Here is a 25,715-nt window from a genome sequence, read left to right as displayed (position 1 = left end):
GGTAATCCAATAATTTTTAAATTATCTCTCCTGCATCTATTTTCCAGGTCAGTGGTTTTTCTAATGAGATATTTCACATTGTCTCCTGTTATTTCATTCTTTTGGTTCTGTTTTATAAAGTCATTAGCTGCCATTTGCTCCATTCTGATTTTTAAGGAACTGTTTTCTTCAGTGAGCTTTTGGACCTCCTTTTCCATTTGGACAATTCCGCGTTTTAAGGCATTCTTCTCCTAATTGGGCTTTTAGGACCTCTTTTGCCATTTGGGTTAGTCTATTTTTTAAGGTGTTATTTTCTTCACTATTTTTTGGGTCTCCTTTAGCAAGTTGTTGACTTGTTTTTCATGATTTTTTTGCATCACTCTCATTTCTCTTCCCAATTTTTCCTCTACTTCTCTTACTTGATTTTCAAAATGCTTTTTGAGCTCTTCCATGGCCTGTGACCAATTCATGTTTTTTTTGGAGGCTTTTGACGTAGGATCTTTGACTTTGTTGACTACATCTGGCTGTATGTTTTGATTTTCTTTGTCACCGAAGTAAGATTTTGTAGTCCAATTTTTTTTGTGCTGTTTGCTCATTTTCTGAGACAATTACTTGACTTTTGAGCTCTTTTTGAGTGTAGAACTCTGCTTCCAGAATGAAGAGTGCTCTGTCCCAGAGTTTTTGTGCAGCTGTTGTCAGAGATACTTCTAGGCACATGTAAATTTTCAGTTCTTCTAAGTTCATATGATGAAAGGAGAGGTGTTTACTCTTCTCCTTGTCTGTGCTCTGGTCTGTGAGTCACCACAAGCACTCTTTTCTGCCTTGGAACTGTGAGGAGGATTCACTCTCCACAACTGCTACAAGCTCTGCCATACCAGTGCTTCTCACCCCAGGACTGCCACCCAGGACTGCAACCCAGATCCAACCAGGGCAAAGCAAGAGAATCTGGCCTCACTGCCAGCAAAGAGATCCCTGCACTCCCACTCTGATCAGCTGCTCGATTCCGCCACTGTCTGTGGGCCTGAAACTCTGGAAGCAGTTGCTGCTGCCGCAGCCTGTTCTACCAGGGCTGGGGCCAGGCTACACTCTTCTCTTACCCAGGTCTGACAAAGTTTCCCCACTGACCTTCTACTTCATCTTTGGAATTTGTGGGTTGAAAAGTTGGGAAACCTCCACAGCTGCCAGTGATTCAATCCCCTGAGGCTGCTCTGGCCTGGTCTATGCTGGCATGGCCCACACTGGACAGTGGTCCGCTTCCAGCCCAATGTGATAGATCTTTCCTGTTGACTTTCAAGGTTGCCTTGGCCTGGAGATTTGCTTCGCTCTGTCATTTTGTGGGTTCTGTAGCTCTAGAATTTATTTAGACTCATTTTTACAGATATTTGGAGGGTTTGGGGGAAGAGCTTAAGCAAGTCTATGCTTTTACCCCACCATCCTGGCTCCGCCTCCCTCTGCTGGACATCTGCCAATAGTTTTGGTATTACTTTGATTGAAAAGGATGGTAAAAATTTGTTGTTGTTGTTGTTTAGTTTTTTTTTTTTCTATCGTGTTTGACTCTTTGTGACCACATTTGAAGTTTTCTTGGCAAAGATACTGGACTGATTTGACATTTCCTTCTGCATCTCCTTTCACAAATAAGGAACTGAGGCAAACAGTTAAGTGACTTATTCTCAGTCACACAGATAGTGTTTGAGGCCAGAGTTGAATTCAGAAAGACTATCTTCCTGAATCGAGGCCCAGCACTCTATCCACTGCAATACCTAGCTGCTCTTATGGTAAAAATTACTTTTTTCCAATCTTCCTCAGTACTTCAATTTTTATATTGGCTTACCCATGTCATTTTTTTTTCGTTGTAGTGATAGCCAGTAACTATTTTTAAATGCTCTTCTTTTTCTTAAAACTTCAAGAAGCCTTTATTATATCTTAAAGGAATTGATAATAGCTGCCATATTCCTTTGAAGGTCTTTGTTTTCTGAGGATTACTTAAGCTATTTCAGAGTACAGTTATCCCTTCCACATTGTGACTTTCCTCATCATGGTTTCAATATAGCACAAGTCAGCATAAGAAATTATATGGCAATTTTAAGGCCATTTTGCGGAAGCCACAGATGACATGTGAAGGCCAGCAGATAATGTAGAGCCTATGACCAAAAATTTAACCCAAATTTTATAGTAAGGTAGTATAAACACCCCTTAACAGAAAAAGAAAAAATTCAGACTTCTCTGGTGTGAAGGGAGGGCCAAAATATTTTACACAGATTTTCCAGATCACAGGGGAGCCATACTCCTAACCCTTGCCATGTGAAAGAGATAACTGTAGTAGTTTGTCAGTTCTAAGAATTCCTTTTCATTTTCAGCCACAATTTCTTTATCACTTTGGTGCACTTGATCCTATTTCATTGTGGGCTTAAATGATTCTTGAAATGATTGACTTTCCCCACACTATTACAGCCACTGCAATATCTCTAATAGTTATTGAAATGTGTTTATGAAGAACTACAACTTTTACACATTTCTTTGGAATAATATTCATTTCTAAAAGTCACAGAATTAAAAATGTAACAAAAGAGATGAATGAAACACAGCATTTAATATAAAAGGCAGTTTTCCTGATACAAAAATAACTAAACATGAAGAAGTCAGCTTGATCTGGTTTTACCTGTTCAAAGTCAGATATTCTGAGCCAGCCTAATGTCAGCAGAAGCACACATACAACCATTACTGTCATAAAATGAAAACACATTTAGTAATTCACACACTACTGCAATTCATTCTTCCCTTCACCAGAGGGTCTGTCAATTTAGCAATGGATATTTAAATAGTACAATGAGTAGGTACTAGGCTCCCATAATACTATTTTTGTATATAATATCCATTTTTTTGTTTCTTTTTTTAATTACATTTTTTATTCTTAGTTTACAACACTTAGTTTTAGATGTTGTTGAGTTGCAAATTTTCTTCCATTCTCTCCCCTCCACCCTCCCCCCAAGACGGCATGCAGTCCGATAGAGATTCTACATAAACTTTTGCATTAAACTTATTTACACAATAGTCAAGTTTCAAAGAAGAATTATGACCAATGGAATGAATCATGAGAAAGAAGAAACAAAACCAAAAGTACCAAAAACAAAAGAGGAAAAAAAAGGAGAGCAAATAGTTTGCCTCAATTTGCATTCAGACTCCATAGTTCTTTCTCTGGATATAGAGAGCTTTCTCCATCATGAGTCCTTTGTGTTGCTGAGAAGAGCAAAGTCTATCAAGGTTAGTCATCACATAATCCATATATCAGTGGTTGTGTATAATGTTCTCCCGGTTCTGCTCCGTTCACTCAGCATTATATTGTATAGGTTTTTATAGGTTATTATGAAGTCCGTATCTTCCCCATTTCTTATAGCACAATAGTATTCCATTACATTCATATACCACAACTTGTTCAGCTATTCCCCAATTGATGGGCATCCCCTTGATTTCCAGTTCTTTGCTACTACAAAAAGAGCCGCTATAAATATTTTTGTGCATATGGGTCTTTTTCCCACTTGTGGGACGTCTTTGGGATACAGCCCTAGAAGTGGTATTGCTGGGTGAAAAGGTATGAACATTTTTATAGCCCTTTGGGCGTAGTTCCAAATTGCTTTACAGAATGGCTGGATCAGTTCACAACTCCACCAGCAATGAAACAGTATTCCAGTTTTCCCACATCCTCTCCAGCATTTATCATTTTCCTGTTTTGTCATTTTAGCCAATCTGACAGGAGAGATGTGGTTCGCAAGAGTTGTTTTGATTTGCATTTCTCTAGCCAGTACTGATTTAGAGCATTTTCTCATATGCCTATAGATATCTTTAATTTCTTCCTCTGAAAACTGCCTGTTCATATCCTTTGACCATTTCTCAATTGGGGAATGACTTATATTCTTATAAATTTGGCTCATTTCCCTGTATATTTTAGAGATGAGGCCTTTATCAGAGACACTGGGTGTAAAGATTTTCTCTCAGTTTTCTGCTTCCCTCCTAATCTTTGTTGCATTGACTTTGTTTTTACAAAAATTTTTCAGTTTAGTATAATCAAAATTATCCATTTTGCAGTTTATAATGCTCTGTATCTTTTGTTGGGTCATGAATTCTTCCCTTTCCCATAAATCTGACAGGTAAACTATTCCTTGCTCTCCCAAATTTCTTATAGTATCAGCCTTTATTCCTAAATCATGTACCAATTTTGACTTTATTTTCTTATACGGTGTGAGATATGGGTCTGTGCCCAGTTTCTGCCATACTATTTTCCAATTATCATAGCAGTTTTTATGAAATAGTGAATTATTAACTCAGAAGCTGGATTCTTTGGGTTTATCAAAGAGTAGATTGCTGTAGTAGGTGACTTCTGTGTCTTGTGTACCTAACCTATTCCACTGATCTACCACTCTGCTTCTTAGCCAATATCAGATAGTTTTGAGGACTGCTGCTATATAGTACAGTTTGATATCTGATATAGCTAGGCCACCTTCCCTAGCATTTCTTTCATTAATTCCCTTGATATTTTGGACTTTTTGTTCTTCCAGATGAATTTTGTTATTATTTTATCCAGCTCTGTAAAATAATATTTTGGTAGTTCAGTTGGTATGGCACTGAATAGATAAAATAATTTAGGTAAAATTGTCATTTTTATTATATTAGTTAGGCCTAACCATGAGCAATTGATGTTATTCCATTTATTTGGATCTGACTTTATTTGTGTGAGAAGTGTTTCATAATTGTGTTTATATAGGCCTTGGGTTTGTCTTGGCAGGTAGATTCCCAAATATTTTATAGTGTCTACAGTTACTTTAAATGGAATTTCTCTTTCTATCTCTTGCTGTTGGGCTTTGTTAGTAATTTATAGGAATGCTGAGGATTTATGTGGGTTTATTTTATATCCTGCAACTTTGCTAAGGTTGTTTATTATTTCAAGTAGTTTTTTACTTGATTCTCTAGGATTCTCTAAGTAAATCATCATGTCATCTGCAAAAAGTGATAATTTAATTTCTTCTTTGCCTATTCTAATTCCTTCAATTTCTTTTTCTTCTCTTAATGCTAAAGCTAACATTTCTAGTACCAAATTGAATAATAGGGGTGATAATGAACATCCTTTTTTCACCCCTGATGTTATTGGGAATGCATCTAGGTAATCCCCATTACATATAATGCTTGCCAATGGTTTTAGGTAGATGCTATTTATAATTTTAAGGAAGACTCCACTTATTCCCATGCTTTCTAGTATTTTTAATATGAATGTGTCTTGTATTTTGTCAAAAGCTTTTTCTGCATCTTTTGAGATAATCATATGGTTTCTGCTAGTTTTGTTATTGATATGATCAATTATGCTGATAGTTTTCCTAATATTGAACCAGCCTTGAATTCCTGGAATAAATCCTACCTGGTTGTAATGTATTATTCTCATGATAAGTTGCTGCAGTCTTTTTTCTAATATTTTAGTTAAAAGTTTTGCATCAATAGTCATTAGGGAAATTGGTCTATAATTTTCTTTCTCTGTTTTGATTCTTTCTGGTTTAGGTATTGGTACTATATTTGTGTCATAAAAAGAATTTGGTAGGACTCCTTCTTCACCTATTTTCCCAAATAGTCTATAAAGTATAGGAATTAATTGTTCTTTAAAGGTTTGATGGAATTTACATTTAAAACCATCTGGCCCTGGAGATTTTTTCCTAGGGAGTTCATTGATGGCTTGCTCAATTTCTTTTTCTGAGATGGGGTTATTTAGGTAATTTACTTCTGCTTCTGTTAGCTTGGGCAATTTGTATTTTTGTAAATTTTCATCTATTTCCCTGAGGTTATCAAATTTATGAGCATACAGTTGGGCAAAATAATTCCTAATTATTGTTTTAATTTCCTCTTCATTGGAGGTGAATTCACCCTTTTCATTTTTAATACTGGTAATTTGGTTTTCTTTCTTTTTTTAATCAAATTGACCAAAGGTTTATCAATTTTATTGGTTTTTTCATAAAACCAGCTCTTAGTTTTATTCATTAGTTCAATAGTTTTCTTGATTTCAATTTTATTAATCTCTCATTTGATTTTCAGTATTTCTACTTTGGTATCTGATTGAGGATTTTCAATTTATTCTTTTTCTAGTTTTTTCAGTTGCATGCCCAATTCATTGATCTCCTTTTTCTCTATTTTATCTATGTAATCATTTAGAGCTTTAAAACTTCCCCTAAGAACTGCTTTTGCTGCATCCCGTGAGTTTTGGTATGTTGTCTCATTATTGTCATTCTCTTTCCTGAAGTTATTTATTGTTTCTATGATTTGTTCTTTGACCCACTCATTCTTTAGGATTAGATTATTTAGTTTCCAATTAATTTTTAGTTTATCTTTCCGTGGTCCTTTATTGCAAATAATTTTTATCGTGTGATGATCTGAGAAGGATGCATTGACGATTTCAGCCTTTCTGTATTAGATTGTGAGGTTTTTATGCCCTAGTACATGGTCAATTTTTGAGTATGTGCCATGTACCACTGAGAAAAAAGTATATTCCTTTTTATCCCCATTCAGTTTTCTCCAGAAGTCTATCATATCTGCCTTTTCTAAAATTGTATTCACCTCCTTAATTTCTTTCTTATTTATTTTGAGGTTAGATTTATCAAGTTCAGAGAGGTGGAGGTTGAGGTCTCCCATTATTATAGTTTTGCTGTCTATTTCTTCCTATAACTCCCTTAACTTCTCCTCTAAGAATGTGCATGCTATACCACTTGGTGCATATATGCCTTTTAGCAGGATATGGTGTCCTTCCTTATCTCTTTTAATTAAATCTATCTTTGCTTTTGCTTTGTCTGAGATTAGGATTGCTACTCCTGCTTTTCTTACTTTAGCTGAAGCACAATATATTCTACTCCATCCTTTTACTTTTACCCTGTGTGTATCCCCCTTTTTCAAATGTGTTTCTTGTAAACAACATATTGTAGGATTGTGGTTTTTAATCCATTCTGCTATCCGTTTCCGTTTTATGGGAGAATTCATCCCATTCACATTTACAGTTATAATTACTATCTGTGTCTTATTCTCCATCCTATGTCCCCCCTGTTTATGCTTTTATTTCTCCCTTTCCCCTTCCACTCTTCAACAAAGTTTTGCTTTTGACCACCACCTTTCTCAGTTTGCCCTCCCTCTTGATTTCCCTCCCTTATCTTACCCTTTTCCCCTTGCTACTTCTTCCCTCCCTTCTGACTATCCCCCTTTTCCTTTCCCCCCTCCCTGCTTACTGCTTGTAGGACAAGTTTAATCTCTATACTTCTCAGAGTGTGTTATTCTCTTCCTGAACCAAATCTGATGCAAGTAAAGCTCATATACTACTCTTCTCCCTCCCATCTTTCGCTCCACCACAATGTGTTTTTGTGCCTCCCCACTTGATGCAATTTGCCCTTTTCTACTACCTCCTCACCTCTTCTCCCAGAACCCTCCCTCTACATCTCCCAATCATGTTTTTTATCCTTATATCAGTTATTTTATACTGGCACCCACAGTCTGTGTGTATCCCTTTCAATTGTCATAATAACTGTACTATACTCAAGATTGGCATATATATATACATGCATACACACACACACACACACACACACACACACACATATATATATGTACATACACATACACACACATATATATGTAACATATATAAAACAATATAATCCTATATAAGGATGTAAAGAATTTGCCCTTATTGATTGACAAGGTTTGTGGGTTTTCCCCCCTGTTCATCTTTTTGTGACTCTTGAGTTTCGTATTTGGAAATCAGATTTTTCATTGAACTGGCCTTTTCATCAGGAAGGTCTGGAATTCCCTTATTTCCTTGAATGTCCATCTCCTTGCCTGAAAAATTATGCTCAACTTTGGTGGGTGGTTGGTCTTTGGTTGTAGTCCAAGTTTCTTTGCCCTTCGGAATATCTTATTCCAATTTCTCCTGTCATTTAATGTAGAAGCTGAAAGATCCTGTGTGATCCTGACTGTAGTTCCATGATATTTGAATTGTTTGTTTTTGGCTGCTTGCAGTATTTTCTCCTTGATTTTGTAATTCTGAAATTTGGCTGTAAGGTTTCTTGGAGTTTTCAATTTGGGATCTCTTTCAGGGGGGTGATTGGTGGATTCTTTTAGTGATTATTTTCCCCTCTGGTTCTAGGATCTCTGGGCAATTATCTTTGATAATTTCTTCAAAGATACTGCCCAGGCTCTTTTTTTCATCATGGTTTTCCGGTAGACCAATAATTCTTAAATTATCTCTTCTGGATCTATTTTCCAGGTCAGTTGTTTTTCCAATCAGATATTTCATGTTTTCTTCTATTTTTTCATTGTTTGCATTTTGTTTGTCTAGTTCTTGATGCCTCATAGAGTCGTTAGCTTCTACTTGCTCAATTCTAATTTTTAAGAAGTTGCTGTCTTCATTTTGCTTTTGAGTCTCCTTTTCCAGTTGGATGATTTTACCTTTCAAGGTGTCATTTTCTCTATTTAGATTCTGAATCTCCTTAACCATTTTGCCAATTTTTTCTTTCCATTTTTTCTTTTATCTCCCTAACTTGGTTTTTAAATTCCTCCTTTAGTTCTTCCAGGAATGCTTTTTCGGCTTGAGACCAGTTCACATTCCCTTTTGAGGTATGAGATGTGGGTATATGGTCAGTGCTGTCCTCTTCCGAATTCGTATTTTGATCTTCCCTGTCTCCATAGAAAGAATCAATGGTCCTCGGTTTTTCGTGTTCTTCTTCGTATTGTATATGTTTTTCCTGACTTTACGGTGGATTTTTGCTTTTGAGGCTCAGGGATCTCTGTCCTAGGTTTCTTGTTCTGGGAATTGTAAGCCTAGTTGCTGGCTTTGTATATTATGGCCTTGGGTTTCTTAAGGTGTGGGGGAGGGGTTGTCTGGATGCCAAAAGTGTCTTCTTCCCCTGGGGTTGTTCTCTAGCCCCAGGGGTCTCAGCTATTGTCTGTGCTGGTGTCTGCCACTTCCACCGGTTGTGCAAAGGGACATCTGGGTTCCAGGTGTTGACCCCTGCTGGCTCTGCCCTTCTGGGACTCAGGAGTTCCCACTCTTTGGTTACTGAAGCCCCACTTCTGTCTCCTCTGTTCTGGTGTTCCCCCTCCCCCCGAGGAATTGTCTAGGTCAGTGAGGGAGGGAGGGAGGGATGAGAGACACTTACCTGGTCATTATGTCTCCTGGACGTTCAAGAAGGCAGGTTTCAAATCTTTGGGCTTCAAGCCTCAGGCGAAGATGTCTCATGGCCACAGGCCATTGTGCTGCTGCTGCCTCCAGTTGCTTTGACAGACTCCCATCCCGTGCTGGGAGGCCTGGGGTTTTCCACCGGTGCCCAGCTTTCTCCCAGCCTGGATTATTGGCTGGTTTCTGCAGCTGCTTTTGCTTTGGTGCTCTCTGGTGCAGCTCCAAGCGCCAGGCGCTCTCCCAGCCTACAGAGCTGTCCCGTTGACCTTTTGGACTCTTCTGGCTTGGAAATTTGCCCCCCTCAGTCTACTAGTGGCTTCTAACTCCCTCAGATATGCTCAGATTCACTTTTTTTAGAGGTATCTCTATAATATCCATTTTACCTAAACCCTCCAAACTTGTAAGAGTTCCAACCTATCTGCTACAGATTTCATAGCCCTTTTAAGATCTGTTTCTCAAGTGATTGTATAAAGAAAGTGAAAACAAACAAACAAAAACAATAGAGAACTAACTATGACCAGAAAAAGAGAGCTTCAGTCAGTAAACATGTCTTAGGCACTTACTATGCCAGGCATGTACTAAGTGCTGGGGATACAAAAAAGAGGTAAAACATAGCTCCTGCCCTTAAGGAGCTTACAATCTACCCTTCAGCCATGTGCATTTTCCTCTTTTCATAGGTTTCTACTTTTTTAATCTGATTTTCACAGCCACAACTGATTTACCTTTTTTCCCTTGAATTTGGACTAGAAATTGAATCCCACATCAGCTACTTTCACTACTTTTGCAAGTCACCTAAGGTCTGAATCTCAGTTAAAATGAAGGGATTGGGCAAGATGATACCTTTCCTTTGATCCTCTTTCCCTTTCCTTCTTGAAGCACCAGGCTGCACTGATGCCTACAACCCTATCCTCAGCCCTCACACTTTTCCTTCACATTATACTTAAACATAGTAGTAAAGTTGAAAGAGAGAAAGGAAAGGAAAATAAATTTGGGGGTCTTTTTCCATCCATCAACTGCTTCTGTTCCCCAAGCCCCAGCATGTCCTGTTTCAACCTTGCTTCTGCCATGTTGGGTCCTGTTTCTCACCTGAGATCCCTTGCTCTCATTTGTATGAGGAAGTGCCTAATCCTGGGCATCTCCCTGAAATATAGATGAATCTTACTTCTTTCTGAATATGAAATATACCATAATTACCTCTTTACCTCTTGGGGTATAAGTAAAAAATGGCAAGGGAGGCTTTGTTTAACATTAAAAAAGCTAAATGCCTATTTGATTCAGATCACTGTGCTAAGTACTTGGGAGATGTAGAGATTTGGTCCTTATCCTGATGAAGTTTAGGATAATACACACACACCACTGCGATACTCAGTAATACCTAAGTGTATTCCAGTTGTCAAAGTGTTGTGTGAAATCCAAGGGGGAAGGTATTTATCATGTGGGACAAGGGGTGTGTGTGTGTCTGTGTGTGTGTGTGCGTGCATGTGTGTGTATGTAGGGGAATTATATAGTCTAGAAAGGATTACTAGAGGGGATAGAATTTAAGTTTGGCTTAAAAGATGGGTAGAAATTCAACAGATTAAGAAAGAGAGAAGACATTTTAAGCATAGGGAAGAAGGTGAAAAATGGCTCCTCAACAGCAGACCTAGTGTATGTTTAGGGGATTAGAGTAGTTCAGTTTGGCTGGAATGAAAAATGCGTGTAGCGACAGGGCCTGGCACGTAGTGGGAACATAATAAATGCTTCTCAACGGACTGAATGGGAGAAAGCCATTTCTATTCTTTCCCTGTTTCCTATCGTTGATAATAGTAAAAACTCTTAGAAAATTTTTAAAAATGCTTATTTCAGGATTGGGTTTTCCTTTGCATTAGATCTGGTTCAAAGGAGGAGAGATGAGAAGCTGGCAGGCCAAGCTGCCTGAGACCTCTAAGGGGGAAAAATGGTGTGACAAGGAGTAAGCCCAGACAGAAAAATCTCCCTGTGCATTTATCTTCACTTGAGATCTTTCCCTTCTCTTCCCCCCTCCCCACCTCCCAATCTCCAACAGTAGTTCCTCAACCCACACCAGTCTGAATCAGGGAAAGACTAAGACAATTTTCATTTCATTTTATCTCTCTGTAGTAGTTGACACAATTAGTTGACCATTTCTTCCTTCCTAAAGCTCTTTAGATTCCTCTCAATTTCTTGGTATTTCAGGATCTAGATTCTCCTCTTACTTCTTGAGCTATTCCTTCTTTCTCTACTTTGCTAGTGCCTCTTCTTCTACCCACCACATGTAGGCATTCTCCATGATGAGGAGTTCCTAGTATTAAGGGGAAACATGTTCTTGGAATCCCAAGTTTAAATTTGGAATGAATTTTTCTCATAGAAACAATGTTAACTCTGGTTGTTAGAGTTTGTAGGTGATTTCCCCCTTCTGCCTAGTAGTGAATTGATTTTTTTACTTACATGGCATTTTATACTTACATATTTATTATTTAGAGGATATGCGAATAGAGTGCTGGGTCTGGAGTCAAGAAGACCTGAGTTCTAATCTCATCTCAGATACTTACTAGCTAGGTGACCTAGGTAAGTCACTTGACCTGTTTGCCTCATTATAGATTATTTCCTAATCTGTAAAATGAAGTTAATAATAGCACCTACCTCAAAGGGTTATTTTTAGGATCAAATGAGACAGCATTTGTGAAGCACTTAGCATAGCATCTGACATAAAGTAGGTATTATATAAATGCTTATTTCCTCCTTCCCATTTACCTAGTAGCACTGATCATGTGCCAATTTATGTTTTATTTATCTGTATAATGCCATACTTCTACCTGCTAGATTGTAAACCCATGATAAAATGTATTGCATATGAGCAAATGAATGAAACACATTTATTAAGAGCTTACTATATATCAAGCATTTTAGAGGTCATTTAACTCCCTCCTATTACAGGTGTGAAAACTGAGATCCGTTGATACTAAATATCTTACCACAGGTCACATAATTCGTAAGTGGAAGAGTTGGGATCTGAACCCAGGTCCTCCTACTCCAAAGCCAGTGCTCTTTCAATTGTACTACTCTGCCACATGCATAATGATTGTTTGTTTGAATGAATAAATCAATGACTTGATTGATTAGTGAGTCTAACCATTTTTCTGGGACAACACATTATGACTTCTAAACAGCTAAGTTGAAATCAGTTAAAACACACACATACACATGTTTGTTTTTTTTTTCTTAATTTGGGAGCAACCTTTTTTGCTCAGGTTGCAACAAGGACTTTCAAGGACTGAGGAGTTAAATGGTAAAATAATCGTTTCTGAAATTTTTTGCTTTGGGATTCATTATTTCCAGCTAGTCACAATCTAATCCATTTCTAGATTCATGAATTATCTAATAATGATTTTAATGTTCATTTTCTATATACTGAAAAAAATAACAGTATGCTTTTGGGGGGGGGTTGTTAATAGGAGAGTAAGGAAAAATTGGATTCCAGTCATAAGCGGGATATTGAAGGCATGGGAATTGCAGAAATAAAGTACGGAGACTCCATATGCTTTGTCCAGCACATAGCTAGTGGTCTGTGGGTGACGTACAAAGCACAAGATGCCAAAACATCGCGCCTTGGCCCACTGAAAAGAAAGGTGAGCAGTTTCACCATCTGTACATCTATACCTGTGTTACTTCACCTTAGAAATATTTGAGTAATAGAAATTAATTGGCGTCAAGGGGACTCTTGCAATGTGAACTACACTTAGTCTAGAATGTTTGCCTAATTTTCTGAACTATTTACACTATCAGTTGGTATTTCCTAAGGAATTCAAAATGATTTCATTTTCACCTTAAAACACTTTTAAGAATATAAAGCATCTATCCCTGTCCCTAATCCCACCACCAAAAATCATATAATTCTTTCAAAAGCCTAGTGTAAATGATTTAAAAGTTCACTACTATTTTAGAATCATATACCCCATTACTTTTGTGATTAAACTTGACTTTTTCATTTGTTTAAACAAAAAATAGAGGTTAAATAGGACACACACATAGAAAACATAGATTATGTAATAACATAAATCCATAAGCATAGGTTTTCTTTTAAAATTTTTTGTTTATTTTCAGCTCCGAATTCTCTTCCCATCTCCCCCCATTGAGAAAGCAAGAAAAATAAAATCCATTTTGAATAAGGTATAGACTTTCAATGAGGTGGGGTAGTGATATATTACTAAACTTTTCCCCCATGTTTGAATATTTTGTTTTAGTCTGCCAACAGTAGGGAAAATGGCCTGGATTCAAGTGTGAGCATCTTCTTTAGGCAGTTATTTTCTGTCTTAGACCATCTTTTGATTTGCAGCAAGGAACAAATACTAAGTATTTGAGGTTTCATCTTTGGAAGACCAATTGAGAACCAAAAGAGGGTTGCAAATATAGATACTGATACACATAAAATATATACACATATATACACATGTGTGTACCTACATGTATATGTGTATGTGTGTATATACATATACATACCTACATACACATATATCACAGGTAAAAGAATTATGTGCTTATATTTCTAAAGCTATCTGAAATTCTGGTTCCTACATTTCAAGAAAGACATAATGAAGGTGGGAAGATGCAGAGAATTGTTAAGATGATGAAGTGGCTTAAGTCTCTTCTTTAGAAGAGACCAAAAAAACCTCCCAAAAACCAAAACACCAAAAAGAAAGAACTAAAAGTAGATAAAACTATAAAATTATAGAATCACAATAATGGATCATATGTATGCTCTGCCTTTTTGTAAATTCTTCTAAATGGTGGGACATATCAGTATGCATATGAAGCATTTTTTAATGAAGAGCAGGGAATCTGAATAGATCACACTAAACCAAACATTCACTTAGCCTACGTAGTCAGAAGATAACTGAGGTAAAACTGGGGGAGTGATGTCTTAACTGCTATGAGTTCATGTTGGCCCTTTCTCTCTAAAGATGAGATTTAAGCTTGAGTCATATAGCCCCTTCTAGAGAGCAATACACATGTGTATATGTACATATGTATATGTCTATGTATATATACACATGCATATGTGTATATATATGTATATATACACACACACACACACACACACACACACACGTATGCATAAACTTTGCCTCTGAGATCATAGGACTTATAATAGTTCAAAGAACTGACTTTTCCCCTGTGCCTGTTATAGTCTTGTTTTGCTAGTTGGTTTGAATGCATTAACTGAACAAGCAAAACTTAAGAAGCTCTGGTCCTTAGGGACCAGAGATCTGGGACAGAAGCCAAAAGAAATCCACTAGTGTACATACACTAGCAATGTTTTTCAAATTCTGACTGCAACATCGTTAAGCAGTTGCTGGGAGGTGCTAAGCAGAATAATGTGTTGTAGCACTTAGTCAATCAGATGATTAAGAGCACATTCTTACCTGAACCTCAAAGCAAGAAAGAGCCTAGGCTCTTAGGTTAAGTAAGAGGCACAAGACTTTGCAAAGCAGTATTTTCTTTTCTGGGATTTATTGCAGTTGGTCATGCCTTTGAAAAAATAGAGAAGTGGAGTTTTATAAGGTCTGATCTAGTATAATATTTCTTATGTTCCTAAGACAAGACAGAGCAGAGACACTTCTTTTTAAATGAAGTTTATTTGTAAGGCAACTCTCTTCTTTAGACATTGGCACATGTACTTTGAGATCTATATTAGTTCACTTTTTTTCCTTTTGTTACTGTTAAAAGAAGTTAAATGCCAAGAAGCACCACTGTGTCTGTTGGTTGAACAGCCTTACAAAGGGTATGTGGTTAGACTGTTTTTTCTCCAAGGAGAGCAGAGGTAGTCAGCTGCTGACCTCCACCTCATTTCTAGCCCCACAAAAAGGTAAAAATATCACATAACAGCTCTTTATTTATAGTAACAAAAATTTGGCCTCTATGACTTCATCTTTGTACCGTCCTTCAGTACTGTTAAAATGGATATTCTCGTGTCTGTCTTCTGCTGCTACTTAGGTTATCTGACTCAGAGTATGATTATATCTAAGATTTACAGCCTCTCTTTAGTCAGCATAATCCAACTAGTAAAGAGTTTTGTTTTAAATTTTCTTTTTGATTCTAATGCTATATATCTGGGGGGTAAAGTTCTGATATTCCAATTGCCAGGAAAAGTAATAATGATTATTATCAACAACAACAGCAATAATTCACAGAGGGCTTTAAGGTTTGCAGAGGTTTTATATCCAGTTTAAAAGAAAAATCTATGTATTTGTGAGATATGTTTTTCCTTTTTCCAATTTACCTAATAAGTCCAACAACTCCAATTTAAGCTGTCCCATTATATTTCATTTGCAGTCAGAGCACTGAGGATCAGAAGTGAGTGAGTGGGTAGATAGACCCAAACCAACTGTGTTAACGCTTTAGGTTTGAAAACTGTCTCTAAAATTTGGTAGGAAGTGATAAAGGAGAGAGAGTTATGCAAATGACATTTGCTGGTCAGTTTAGGGGATGGTGTATGACAGAAGACTTGCCTTGCATTTACCTCTCTATACAGGTAATACTCCATCAAGAGGGCCACATGGATGATGGCTTAACACTTCAGAGATGTCAGCATGAGGAGTCCCAGGCTGCTCGGATCATCCGGAACACAACATCCTTATTTAGCCAATTTATAAGGTAAATGAATAGTTTTTGTATGTCTCCCTGTTAATCCCGTTGATGTGGGTCTCATGGCATTCTTTTATCATTCACTTTTATTTTATTGTATAAAGCAAGACAGGAAACAACTAAGCACCAGTAGAGCTAACCTACAACAGAAAGCTGGATCAGTGAATTTTCTTTTTCACATTTGGGACCTTCCCTTTGGCACCACTCTTTTCCCTCACAACTGCCTGCTTTTTAATAAGCAGGGTCAATCAAGATGTGAGATATTCTCCTGCCTAATATGTTTTCACTTGCAAATGAAACTAAGTGGACTTTGGCTCCAGTCTTACTTTTTTCTTTTTTTTAACCATTCCTCCAGTCAATAGGTGTTTCTTTTTTTTTCTTTTTTTTAAATTTATTTATTTAACATATTTAGCTTTCAGCATTGATTTTCACAAGAGTTTGAATTACAAATCTTCTCCCCATTTCTACCCTCCCCCCCACTCCAAGATGACATATATTCTGGTTGCCCTGTTCCCCAGTCAGCCCTCCCTTCTGTCACCCCACTCCCCTCCCATCCCTTTTTCCCTTCCTTTCTTGTAGGGCAAGATAAATTTCTACGCCCCATTGCCTCTGTATCTTATTTTCTAGTTGCATGCAAAAACTTTTTTTTTTTGTTTTTGAACATCTGTTTTTAAAACTTTGAGTTCCAAATTCTCTCCCCTCTTCCCTTCTCACCCACCCTCCCTACGAAGTCAAGCAATTCAACATAGGCCACATGTGTATCATTATGTATAACCCTTCCATAATACTCATGTTGTGAAACACTAACTATATTTTGCTCCTTCCCAACCCATCCCCCTTTATTGAATTTTCTCCCTTGACCCTGTTCCCTTTCCAAAGTGTTTGTTTTTGATTACCTCCACCCCCATCTGCCCTCCCCTCCATCCTCCCCCCCCCTTTTTTATCTTCTTCCCTCTTCTTTCCTGTGGGGTAAGATACCCAATTGAGTATGTATGGTATTCCCTCCTCAGGCCAAATTTGATGAGAGCAAGATTCACTCATTCCCCCCTCACCTGCCCTCTCCCCTCCTCCCACAGAACTGCTTCCTCTTGCCACCTTTATGCAAGATAATCCACCCCGTTCTATCTCTCCCTATCTCCCTCTCTCGATATATTCCTCTCTCATCCCTTAATTTGATTTTATTTCTTTTAGATATCATCCCTTCATCTTCAACTCACCCTGTGTCCGCTCTCTCTCTCTTTATATATATACATACATGCACATTCACTTATATATATATACATAAACATATATATATATATGCATATTCCTTTCAGCTACTATGATATTGAGGTCTCATGAATCATACACATCATCTTTCTATGTAGGAATGTAAACAAAACAGTTCAACTTTAGTAAGTCCCTTATGATTTCTCTTTCTTGTTTACCTTTACATGCTTCTCTTGATTCTTGTGTTTGAAAGTCAAATTTTCTATTCAGCTCTGGTCTTTTCACTGAGAAAGCTTGAAAGTCCTCTATTTTATTGAAAAATCCATATTTTGCCTTGGAGCATGATACTAAGTTTTGCTGGGTAGGTGATTCTAGGTTTTAATCCTAGCTCCATTGACCTCTGGAATATCGCATTCCAAGCCCTCTGATCTCTTAATGTAGAAGCTGCCAGATCTTGGGTTATTCTGATTGGGTTTCCACAATACTCAAATTGTTTCTTTCTGGCTGCTTGCAATATTTTCTCCTTGATCTGGGAGCTCTGGAATTTAGAGACAATATTCCTAGGAGATTTCTTTTTGGGATCTATTTGAGGAGGCGATCTGTGGATTCTTTCAATTTCTATTTTGCCCTGTGGCTCTAGAATATCAGGGCAGTTCTCCTTGATAATTTCTTGAAAGATGACATCTGGGCTCTTTTTTTGATCATGGCTTTCAGGTAGTCCAATAATTTTTAAATTATCTCTCCTGGATCTATTTTCCAGGTCAGTGGTTTTTCCAAGGAGGTATTTCACATTGTCTTCCATTTTTTCATTTCTTTGGTTCTGTTTTATAATATCTTCATTTCTCATCAAGTCACTAGCTTCCACTTGCTCCAATCTAATTTTTAAGGTAGTGTTTTCTTCAGTGGTCCGTTGGACCTCCTTTCCATTTGGCTAATTCTGCCTTTCAAGGCATTCTTCTCCTCATTGGCTTTTTGGAGCTCTTTTGCCATTTGAGTTAGTCTGTTTTTTAAGGTGTTGTTTTCTTCAGTGTATTTTTCAGTATTTTTTGGGGTCTCCTTTAGCAAGTCATTGACTTGTTTTTCATGGTTTTCTCACATCCTTCTCATTTCTCATCCCAATTTTTTCTCTACTTCTCTAACTTGCTTTTCCAAATCCTTTTTGAGCTCTTCCATGGTCTGGGACCAGTTCATGTTTTTCTTGGACGCTTTTGGTGTCGGCTCTTGCACTTTGTTGACTTCTTTAGGCTGTGTGTTTTGGTGTTCTTTGTCACCAAAGAAAGAATCCAAAGTCTGAGACTAAATCTGGGTGTGTTTTCGCTGCCTGGCCATATTCCCAACCAGCTAACTTGACCCTTGAGTTTTTCAGCAGGGTATGACTGCTTGTAGACTAAAGAGTTCTATGTTCCATGTTTGGGGGGGATGTGCCAGCTCTGCCACACCAGCACTCCTCCTTCCCCAAGAACCCCCAACCCAGACTGGGCTTAGATCTTCAGCAGGCCGTGCACTCCTGCTCTGATCTACCACTTAATTCCTCCCACCAGGTGGGCCTGGGGCCAGAAGCAACAACAGCTGTAGCTGTCCCACCTCCGCTGCCCCAGGGCGGTGGCCGAACTGTGGACTCCTTCCACTCCCGCAGCTTTTCCCACTAACCTTCTCTGCTGTCTTTGGTGTTTGTGGGTTGAGAAGTCTCGTAACTTCTGCAGCTCACTGATTCAGGGCGCTAGGGCCCGCTCCACCTGGCTCCTGGTCTGGTTGGTCCGAGCAGCTCACGCTGGGCTCTGCTCTGCTCCGTTCCCAGCTCCCAACTCCGTGTGGGATAGACCTCACCCAGAGACCATCCTGGCTGTCCTGGGCTGGAGCCCTGCTTCCCTCTGCTGTTTTGTCGGTTCTGCAGTTCTCGAATTGGTTCAGAGCCATTTTTTGTAGGTTTTTATAGGGACTTAGTGGGGAGCTCACTGCTTTTCAGCTGCCATCTTGGCTCCGCCCTGGCTCTAGTCTTACTTAATTCAGATCTCACTGAACTTATTTTGTTTTATGTTACAGAGGAGAAAGCTCTAATATGCCGTAGCTGATGGATTTGCAGAGAACTGCTAGAACATTCATAATTATTGAATAACTTGGGATTAAATTAGATTAGCACTGTAAATTTTACATTGCCAGAGTAATGCTGAGATTTCATGGAGTTAGTAACTGAACTGTCTACTCTCAATCACTGGACTGGGAGATGCTGCCAAAGAATATAACTATTTTATTTCCTTGTCTTGTGGTAAATTCATCTTCCTTGAAACCAAGAGTTGTTGGTTCCCAAAAATATTTTTTTTTCCTCAAGGAAGCTTTAGGGGGAATCTGTGTACATGTTAGTGCATTCACACATATGTGGAATAAAAAATTCTTTTCATTTCTTTAATCTTCTCTTTAATGAAGTAGTATAGTCACAGGAATGGAACTAAAAGCTTAGAGTTAGAATGCCTCACTTCACTTTTGCTTTGCTACTCTCTCCTTTGATGGCCCTGGTCAAATGTCCCCTCTCCCCATACCTTAGCATCTCTGTCAGTAGGAAGTATGAGACTAGTTTCCTCTACTTTCTAAGTAGGGGACAGAGAAGGACATTTTATAGATATCTTTTTGAGATACAGATGTTTCCTTCCATTTAAAGTCATTTAGACATTATAAAATATTTGGGAGTCTACCTGCCAAAACAAACCTATATGAACTAAATGAACACAATTACAAAACACTTCACACAAATAAAGTCAGATCTAAGTAATTGGAAAAATATCAATTGCTCATGGGTAGGCTGAGTTAATATAATAAAAATGACAATTCTACCTAAATTAATTTACTTATTCAGTACCATACCAATCAAACTACCAAAAAATGATTTTACAGAGCTAGAAAAAACAATAACAAAATTCATCTGGAAGAACAAAAGGTCCAGAATATCAAGGGAATTAATGAAAAGAAATCCAAGGGAAGGTGTCCTAGCTGTACCAGATCTTAAATCGTATTATAAAATAGTAATCATCAAAACTACTTGATAATGTCTAAGAAATAGGGTGATGGATCAGTGGAATAGGTTAGGTACACAAGAGACAATAGTCAGTGACTATAGTAATCTACTATTTGATAAATCCAAAGACTTCAGCTTCTGGGATAAAAACTCACTATTTAACAAAAACTGTTGGGAAAACTGGAAAATAGTATGGCAGAAACTAGATATAGACTAACATCTTATACCCTATACCAAGATAAAGTCAAAATGGGTACATGATTTAGATGTAAAAGCTGATACTATAAGCAAACTGGGAGAGCAAGGAATAGTTTACCTGTCAGATCTATGGAGAAGAGAAGAATTTATGAACAAACGAGAGATGGAGAACATTGTGAAATGCAAAACAGATGATTTTGATTACATTAAATTGAAAAGTTTTAGCACAAACAAAGCCAATGCAACCAAAATTAGAAGGGAAGCAGAAAGCTGGGAATCAATTTTTATAACCAGTATCTCTTATAATGTCCTCATTTCTAAAATATATGGAGAACTGAGTCAAATTTATAAGGATACAAAGCATTCCCCAATTGATAAATGGTCAAAGGATATGAAAAGTCAGTTTTCAGAGGAAGCAGTTAAAGCCATCTATGGTCATATGAAAAAATGCTCTAAATCACTATTGATTAGAGAAATGCAAATCGAAACAACTCTGAGGTACCACCTCACACCTATCAGATTGGCTAACATGACAAAACAGGAAAATGAAAAATATTGGAGAAGATGTGGGAAAATTGGAACACTGATGCATTGTTAGTGGAGTTGTGAACTGACCCAACCATTCTGGAGAGCAATTTGGAACTATGCCCAAAAGGCTATAAAACTGTGCATACATTTTGACCCTGTGATACCACTACTAGGTCTGTGTGCCAGAGAGATCATACAAATGGGAAAAGGACCCACATGTACAAAAATATTTATAGCAACTCTTTTTGTGGTGGCTAATAATTGGAAATTGAGGGGATGTCATCACTTGGGGAATGGCTGAACAAGTTATGGTATAAGAATGTAATGGAATACTATTGTGCCAGAAGAAATGATGAGCAGGCAGACTTCAGGAAGAACTGGAAAGACTGATTTGAACTGATGCTGAGTGAAATGAGTAGAACCAAGAGAACATTGTACATAGTAACAGCCACATTTTGTGATAATTTAGCTTTTCTCAGCAATGCAAGGATCTAAGACAACTCCAAAAGACTCATCGTGCGAAATGCTATCCACATCCAGAGAAGGAACTGTGGAGTCTGAATGCAGATGGAAGCATACTATTTTCTCTCCTTTTCTTTTGTTATTTTGTTTCCTCTTTCTCATGGTTCCTCCCATTAGTTCGAATTCTTCTTTACATTATAACTAATGTGAAGATATGTTTAATATGAATGTATAAGTAGAGCCTATATCAGATTGCAAGCCATCTTGGGGAGAGTGGAGGAGAGGAAGGGGGAGAAAATTAAAAACTCAAAATCTTATGGAAGTGAATATTGAAAACTAAAAATAAATTGATTATCAAAAAACTTACAAAAATAAAAAAGAGACATAGATGTTTTCTACAAATACTAGGTGTATTAACGTCACTATTAACAGTCATATTTGATGGGAGCTGGTGTCAGCCTCAGGGATGAGAGAGATCTGTGTCTTTAGACTCCTTTTAGCCTCTGTTCATAAAGGTTCTTCTGAAGACCTAAGAAGTTCTCTGTTGGACAGTGGAACAGCCTTTTAATTCTTCTAGCAATGGTACAATACTTTAGTGCAGGGCTGTCCAAAATGCAGCCTGTGGGCCGCATTCAGTTAGATTTATGTGACATGCCTACAAGCATAGAAATTTATATAAATGCTTTAGTAAACTAAGCCAAACTACCGGAGAGCTCTCACTAAAGTGGCAAATCAAAATATATTGTCTATTGTTTCAATAAATACCTACGGTTGGACAGCCCTGCTTTAGTAGAAAGAAGGAAAATAGTGATTTGAGTGTTATTCCTCCCTCTGCCCCCCAACCCTACCCCTGTACATACTAGTCCTTAGTGGGGATTGGATGAGATGGATGAGGAGAGATACTTGGATTCAGAGTTAGGAAATCTAAGTTCAAATCCAACCATAACACTTTAGAAAATTGAAGATGGGAGAGATGTTAGACATTATAGAATCAGATTTAAAACTGGAAGGGGCCTCAGAGGTTATTTAATCCAAACCTCATTTTTTTTTTTTACAGATGAGGACATGAGCCCCAGAGAAGTTAAGTGACTTATTGATGGTCTCACAGTTAGTAAACCCCTTTTCTCTTTATTCTTAAATAATCTGTACTCCCTAGCTATATTACTACCTGAAAGTAGTCAGAGGAAGGGAAGGAAAATGAAGTTGAAAATTGTTTACTTTGCTGTTTGTGACCAGCTCCATATTAAAAACAACAACAAAAAAGTTTTATTTAGGGAAGGAAATTTTTTGGCTAAATTTTGAGTTTTTGAAGTCTTTGAATTGAAATGAATAATTTCAGAACATTTGGAAAGAATTCTTATTCAATTCTGCAACTCTCTCCACTGACATATAGAATTCACCCCTTCCATGTCTTTTTAGAGGGTTTTAAGGACTTGCTGTAGTCTAAAAAGTACATTATCTTGTCATTAAGCCTCCCTGTATTTAGGTAAGCTGCATCAGAGTGTAATTGAACCATTTTTAGCTTGGAAAGAAGATCTACAGTTTGTGCTTCATTGTTAAGAACACCAAAAACTCAAGATCATCTCCACATTACAATGAAGTTTGGAAAGAGAGGGAACAAGCAGAACAAGATCTTTACACTTCTGTTAACTCATGTTGAGGGGAGTACAGTATAGTTTGAAAAAATCATAGGGGGTGGAGCCAAGATGGCAGAGTAGAGAATATATTCAACTGAGCTCTCCTAACATTCCCCTCTAAACAATGATGCCTAAAATTTACTTTAAAATAATGCCTGAAACCAAAGTCTGGAGTGTCAGAGCCAATGAAAGGTCAGAGTGAGACATACTTCCAGCTTTCAGCATAGGAGATTGAGAGGAGAAATCTGTGACTTGGTGGAGAAGGCTGGCCTGCTGCCCATGTGGATGAAACACCAGTTAAGGGACTAGACAGTGATGATAGTGAAGCAACAGCAGCTTCGGGAGCTCTCAAGCCAAAGAGTAAGGGGATCTGGCAACTGGTCAGAAAGAGATTATAGGGTACACAAGGCTAGCACTAGACACTAGACCAGACTCTGTTTGGCAACTCCATTGCCTATACCCACTTCCACATCATGGATCAAGGTCAGGTAGCACTTCCAGTCAAGAGGGAATAAGAGGCCTGAGAGGCTGCAAGGGATCAGGGACCCTGCGAAACAATATCATTTCCTATTCCAAAGGAGGAAGGACTGTTAGGAGTGGTATCAGTTGCCATCTCAAGGAATTGGGGGCCCTTCCTGGATAAGGAATGAAGTACAGATAAAGAGGGGAGTGACCCCTCCTCCTTGCAGTTCACACACTTTAGAAGCACTGAAAACTTCCAAACCCCCAGAATTAGCTCTGAAAACAGTAGTGTGAAAAAGCCTGAAGCTTGAGACAGAGCTCTTCCTCCTCTTATACTGGGAACAGAGCGCCCAGCATTAACATAAAGTTCCAAGTGAAAAAAGGAGCAGGGGGACAGGAGATGAGCAAAAAGAACCTGTCTATAAAAACATACTGTGATGACAGAGAAGATCAAGACACAAACTCAGAAGAAGACAATGAAGCCAAAACAAGTATAAACAAAACCTCTTTTTTTAAAAAAAAAAGGGAATTGTATACAAGCCCAACAAGAATTCCTATAAAAACTAAAAAAATGATTTTCAAAATCAAAGAAGAGTAGAAGAAGAAAAATTAGGTAAAGAAATTAAAGCAAAAGAAGAAAATTATGAAAAAGCAATTAACAACTTGGTAAAAGAGGCATCCCAAAATACTGAAGAAATTAACAACTTAAAAATATAATTGGCCAAATAGAAAAGGAGTTACAAAACTTCACTGATCAAAATAACTCTTAAAAAAGCAGAATTGGCCAAATGGGAAAAGAGGTACAAAAGCTCACTGGAGAAAATAATTGCTTAAAAATTGATTTGGGCAAGTGGAAGTTATTGACTACATGAGACAACAAGAAACAATAATACAAAGTCAAAAGAATGAACAAATAGAAGAAAAAATGAAATATTTCATCAGAAAACCAACTGAGCTAGAAAACAGACCAAGGAAAAGTAATTTAATAATGAATGCACTACTTGAAAACAATTATCAAAGAAAAAGCCTATATAACATATTTCAAGAAATTATCAAGGAAAATGCCCTAAATTCCCAGAAACAAAAGGGTAAAACAGAAATTGAAAGAATCCATTGATCACCACCTGAATGAGATGATCCTAAAATGAAAACTAGTAGGAATATTATAGCCAAATTCCAGAGGTCCCAGGTCAAAAAGAAAATACTTCAAGTAGCAAGAAAGAAACCATTTAAATATTGTAGAGTAACAGTCAGGATCACAGGAGACTTAGCAGCTACCCCATTAAAGGAGTGGAGAGCTAGGAATGATATTCCATAAAGCAAAAGAGCTGAGATTACAACCAAGAATAACCTAATCAGGAAAAACTGAATATAATCATTCAGTGGGAAAAAATAAACTTTAATGAAATAGAGGACTTTCAAGCATTCTTGATAAAAAGACCAGCACTGAATAGAAAATTTGACTTTCAAATATAAAACTCAAAAGAAGTATAAAAAGGTAAACGGAAAGAGAAATCATAAGGTCCTTTGTAAGCTTAAACTCTTTACCTTCCCATATGGGAAAATGGCACATGTGTCTTCTGAGAATTTTATCATTGTAAGGACAGTTAAAAGGATTCTATTTCTATGCTTCCACAGCCCTTTATTAAATGTAACTGTTATTGCATTATGGTCTGAAAAGGGTACATTTCATATTTCTGTCTTTCTGTACTTGATTATGAGGTTTTTAATGCCCTATTACATGATCAATCCCTGTGAAAAGGGTATAGAAGTGAGTTGATTATGTTGATATGCTGTAAAAAAATTGATAAGTGAGAAACAGGGATGCCTTGTAAGAAGGAGGAATGGAGGGGGCGGAGCCAAGATGGCAGCTGGAAAGCAGGGACTAGCGTGAGTTCCCAGCCAAGTTCCTCCAAAAACCTACAAAAAATGGCTCTGAACCAATTCTACAACTGCCAAACCCACCAAATACCAGAGGGAAGCAGGGCTCTAGCCCAGGAAAGCCTGGATGGTTGCTGGGTGAGCTCTGTCATGCACAGAGCTGGGTGCGGAGCAGAGCAGGGCCCAGCGTGGGCGGTGCAGACCAACCAGACCAGGAGCCGGGCAGAGCAGGCCCTAGTGCCCTAAATCAGTGAGCTGCGGCAGTTACCAGACTTCTCAATGCACAAACACCAGACAACAAAGGTTAGTGAGAAAAGCTGCTGGGGACAGGGGGATAGAGTTCATGGTTCAGCCACCATTCTGGAGGGGCAGCAGAGGTGGGGCAGCTACAGAACTAGAGCTGCAGTTGCTTCCAGTCCCAGGCCCACCTGGTGGGAGGAATTAAGTGGTGGATCAGAGCAGGAGTGCAGAGCCTGCTGAAGATCTGAGTCCAGTCTGGGTTGGGGGTTCT

At 37.9% G+C, this 25,715-nt stretch overlaps 1 protein-coding gene across 1 annotated transcript in view; it reads left to right on the top strand.

Moving 5' to 3' along the window:
• The window catches only part of RYR3 (ryanodine receptor 3), a 633,352-nt gene that overhangs the window by 157,806 nt on the left and 449,831 nt on the right, over positions 1 to 25,715 (top strand). The window contains exons 11-12 of the mRNA XM_036736677.1: positions 12,628 to 12,801; positions 15,705 to 15,826. Of these exons, the coding sequence (XP_036592572.1) occupies positions 12,628 to 12,801; positions 15,705 to 15,826 (296 nt within the window). The remainder of the gene's footprint in view (positions 1 to 12,627; positions 12,802 to 15,704; positions 15,827 to 25,715) is intronic.

Source organism: Trichosurus vulpecula, chromosome 8 (assembly GCF_011100635.1).
Source record: "Trichosurus vulpecula isolate mTriVul1 chromosome 8, mTriVul1.pri, whole genome shotgun sequence".
Classification (NCBI taxonomy): domain Eukaryota; kingdom Metazoa; phylum Chordata; class Mammalia; order Diprotodontia; family Phalangeridae; genus Trichosurus; species Trichosurus vulpecula.
This window is presented reverse-complemented; position numbering and strand designations above follow the sequence as displayed.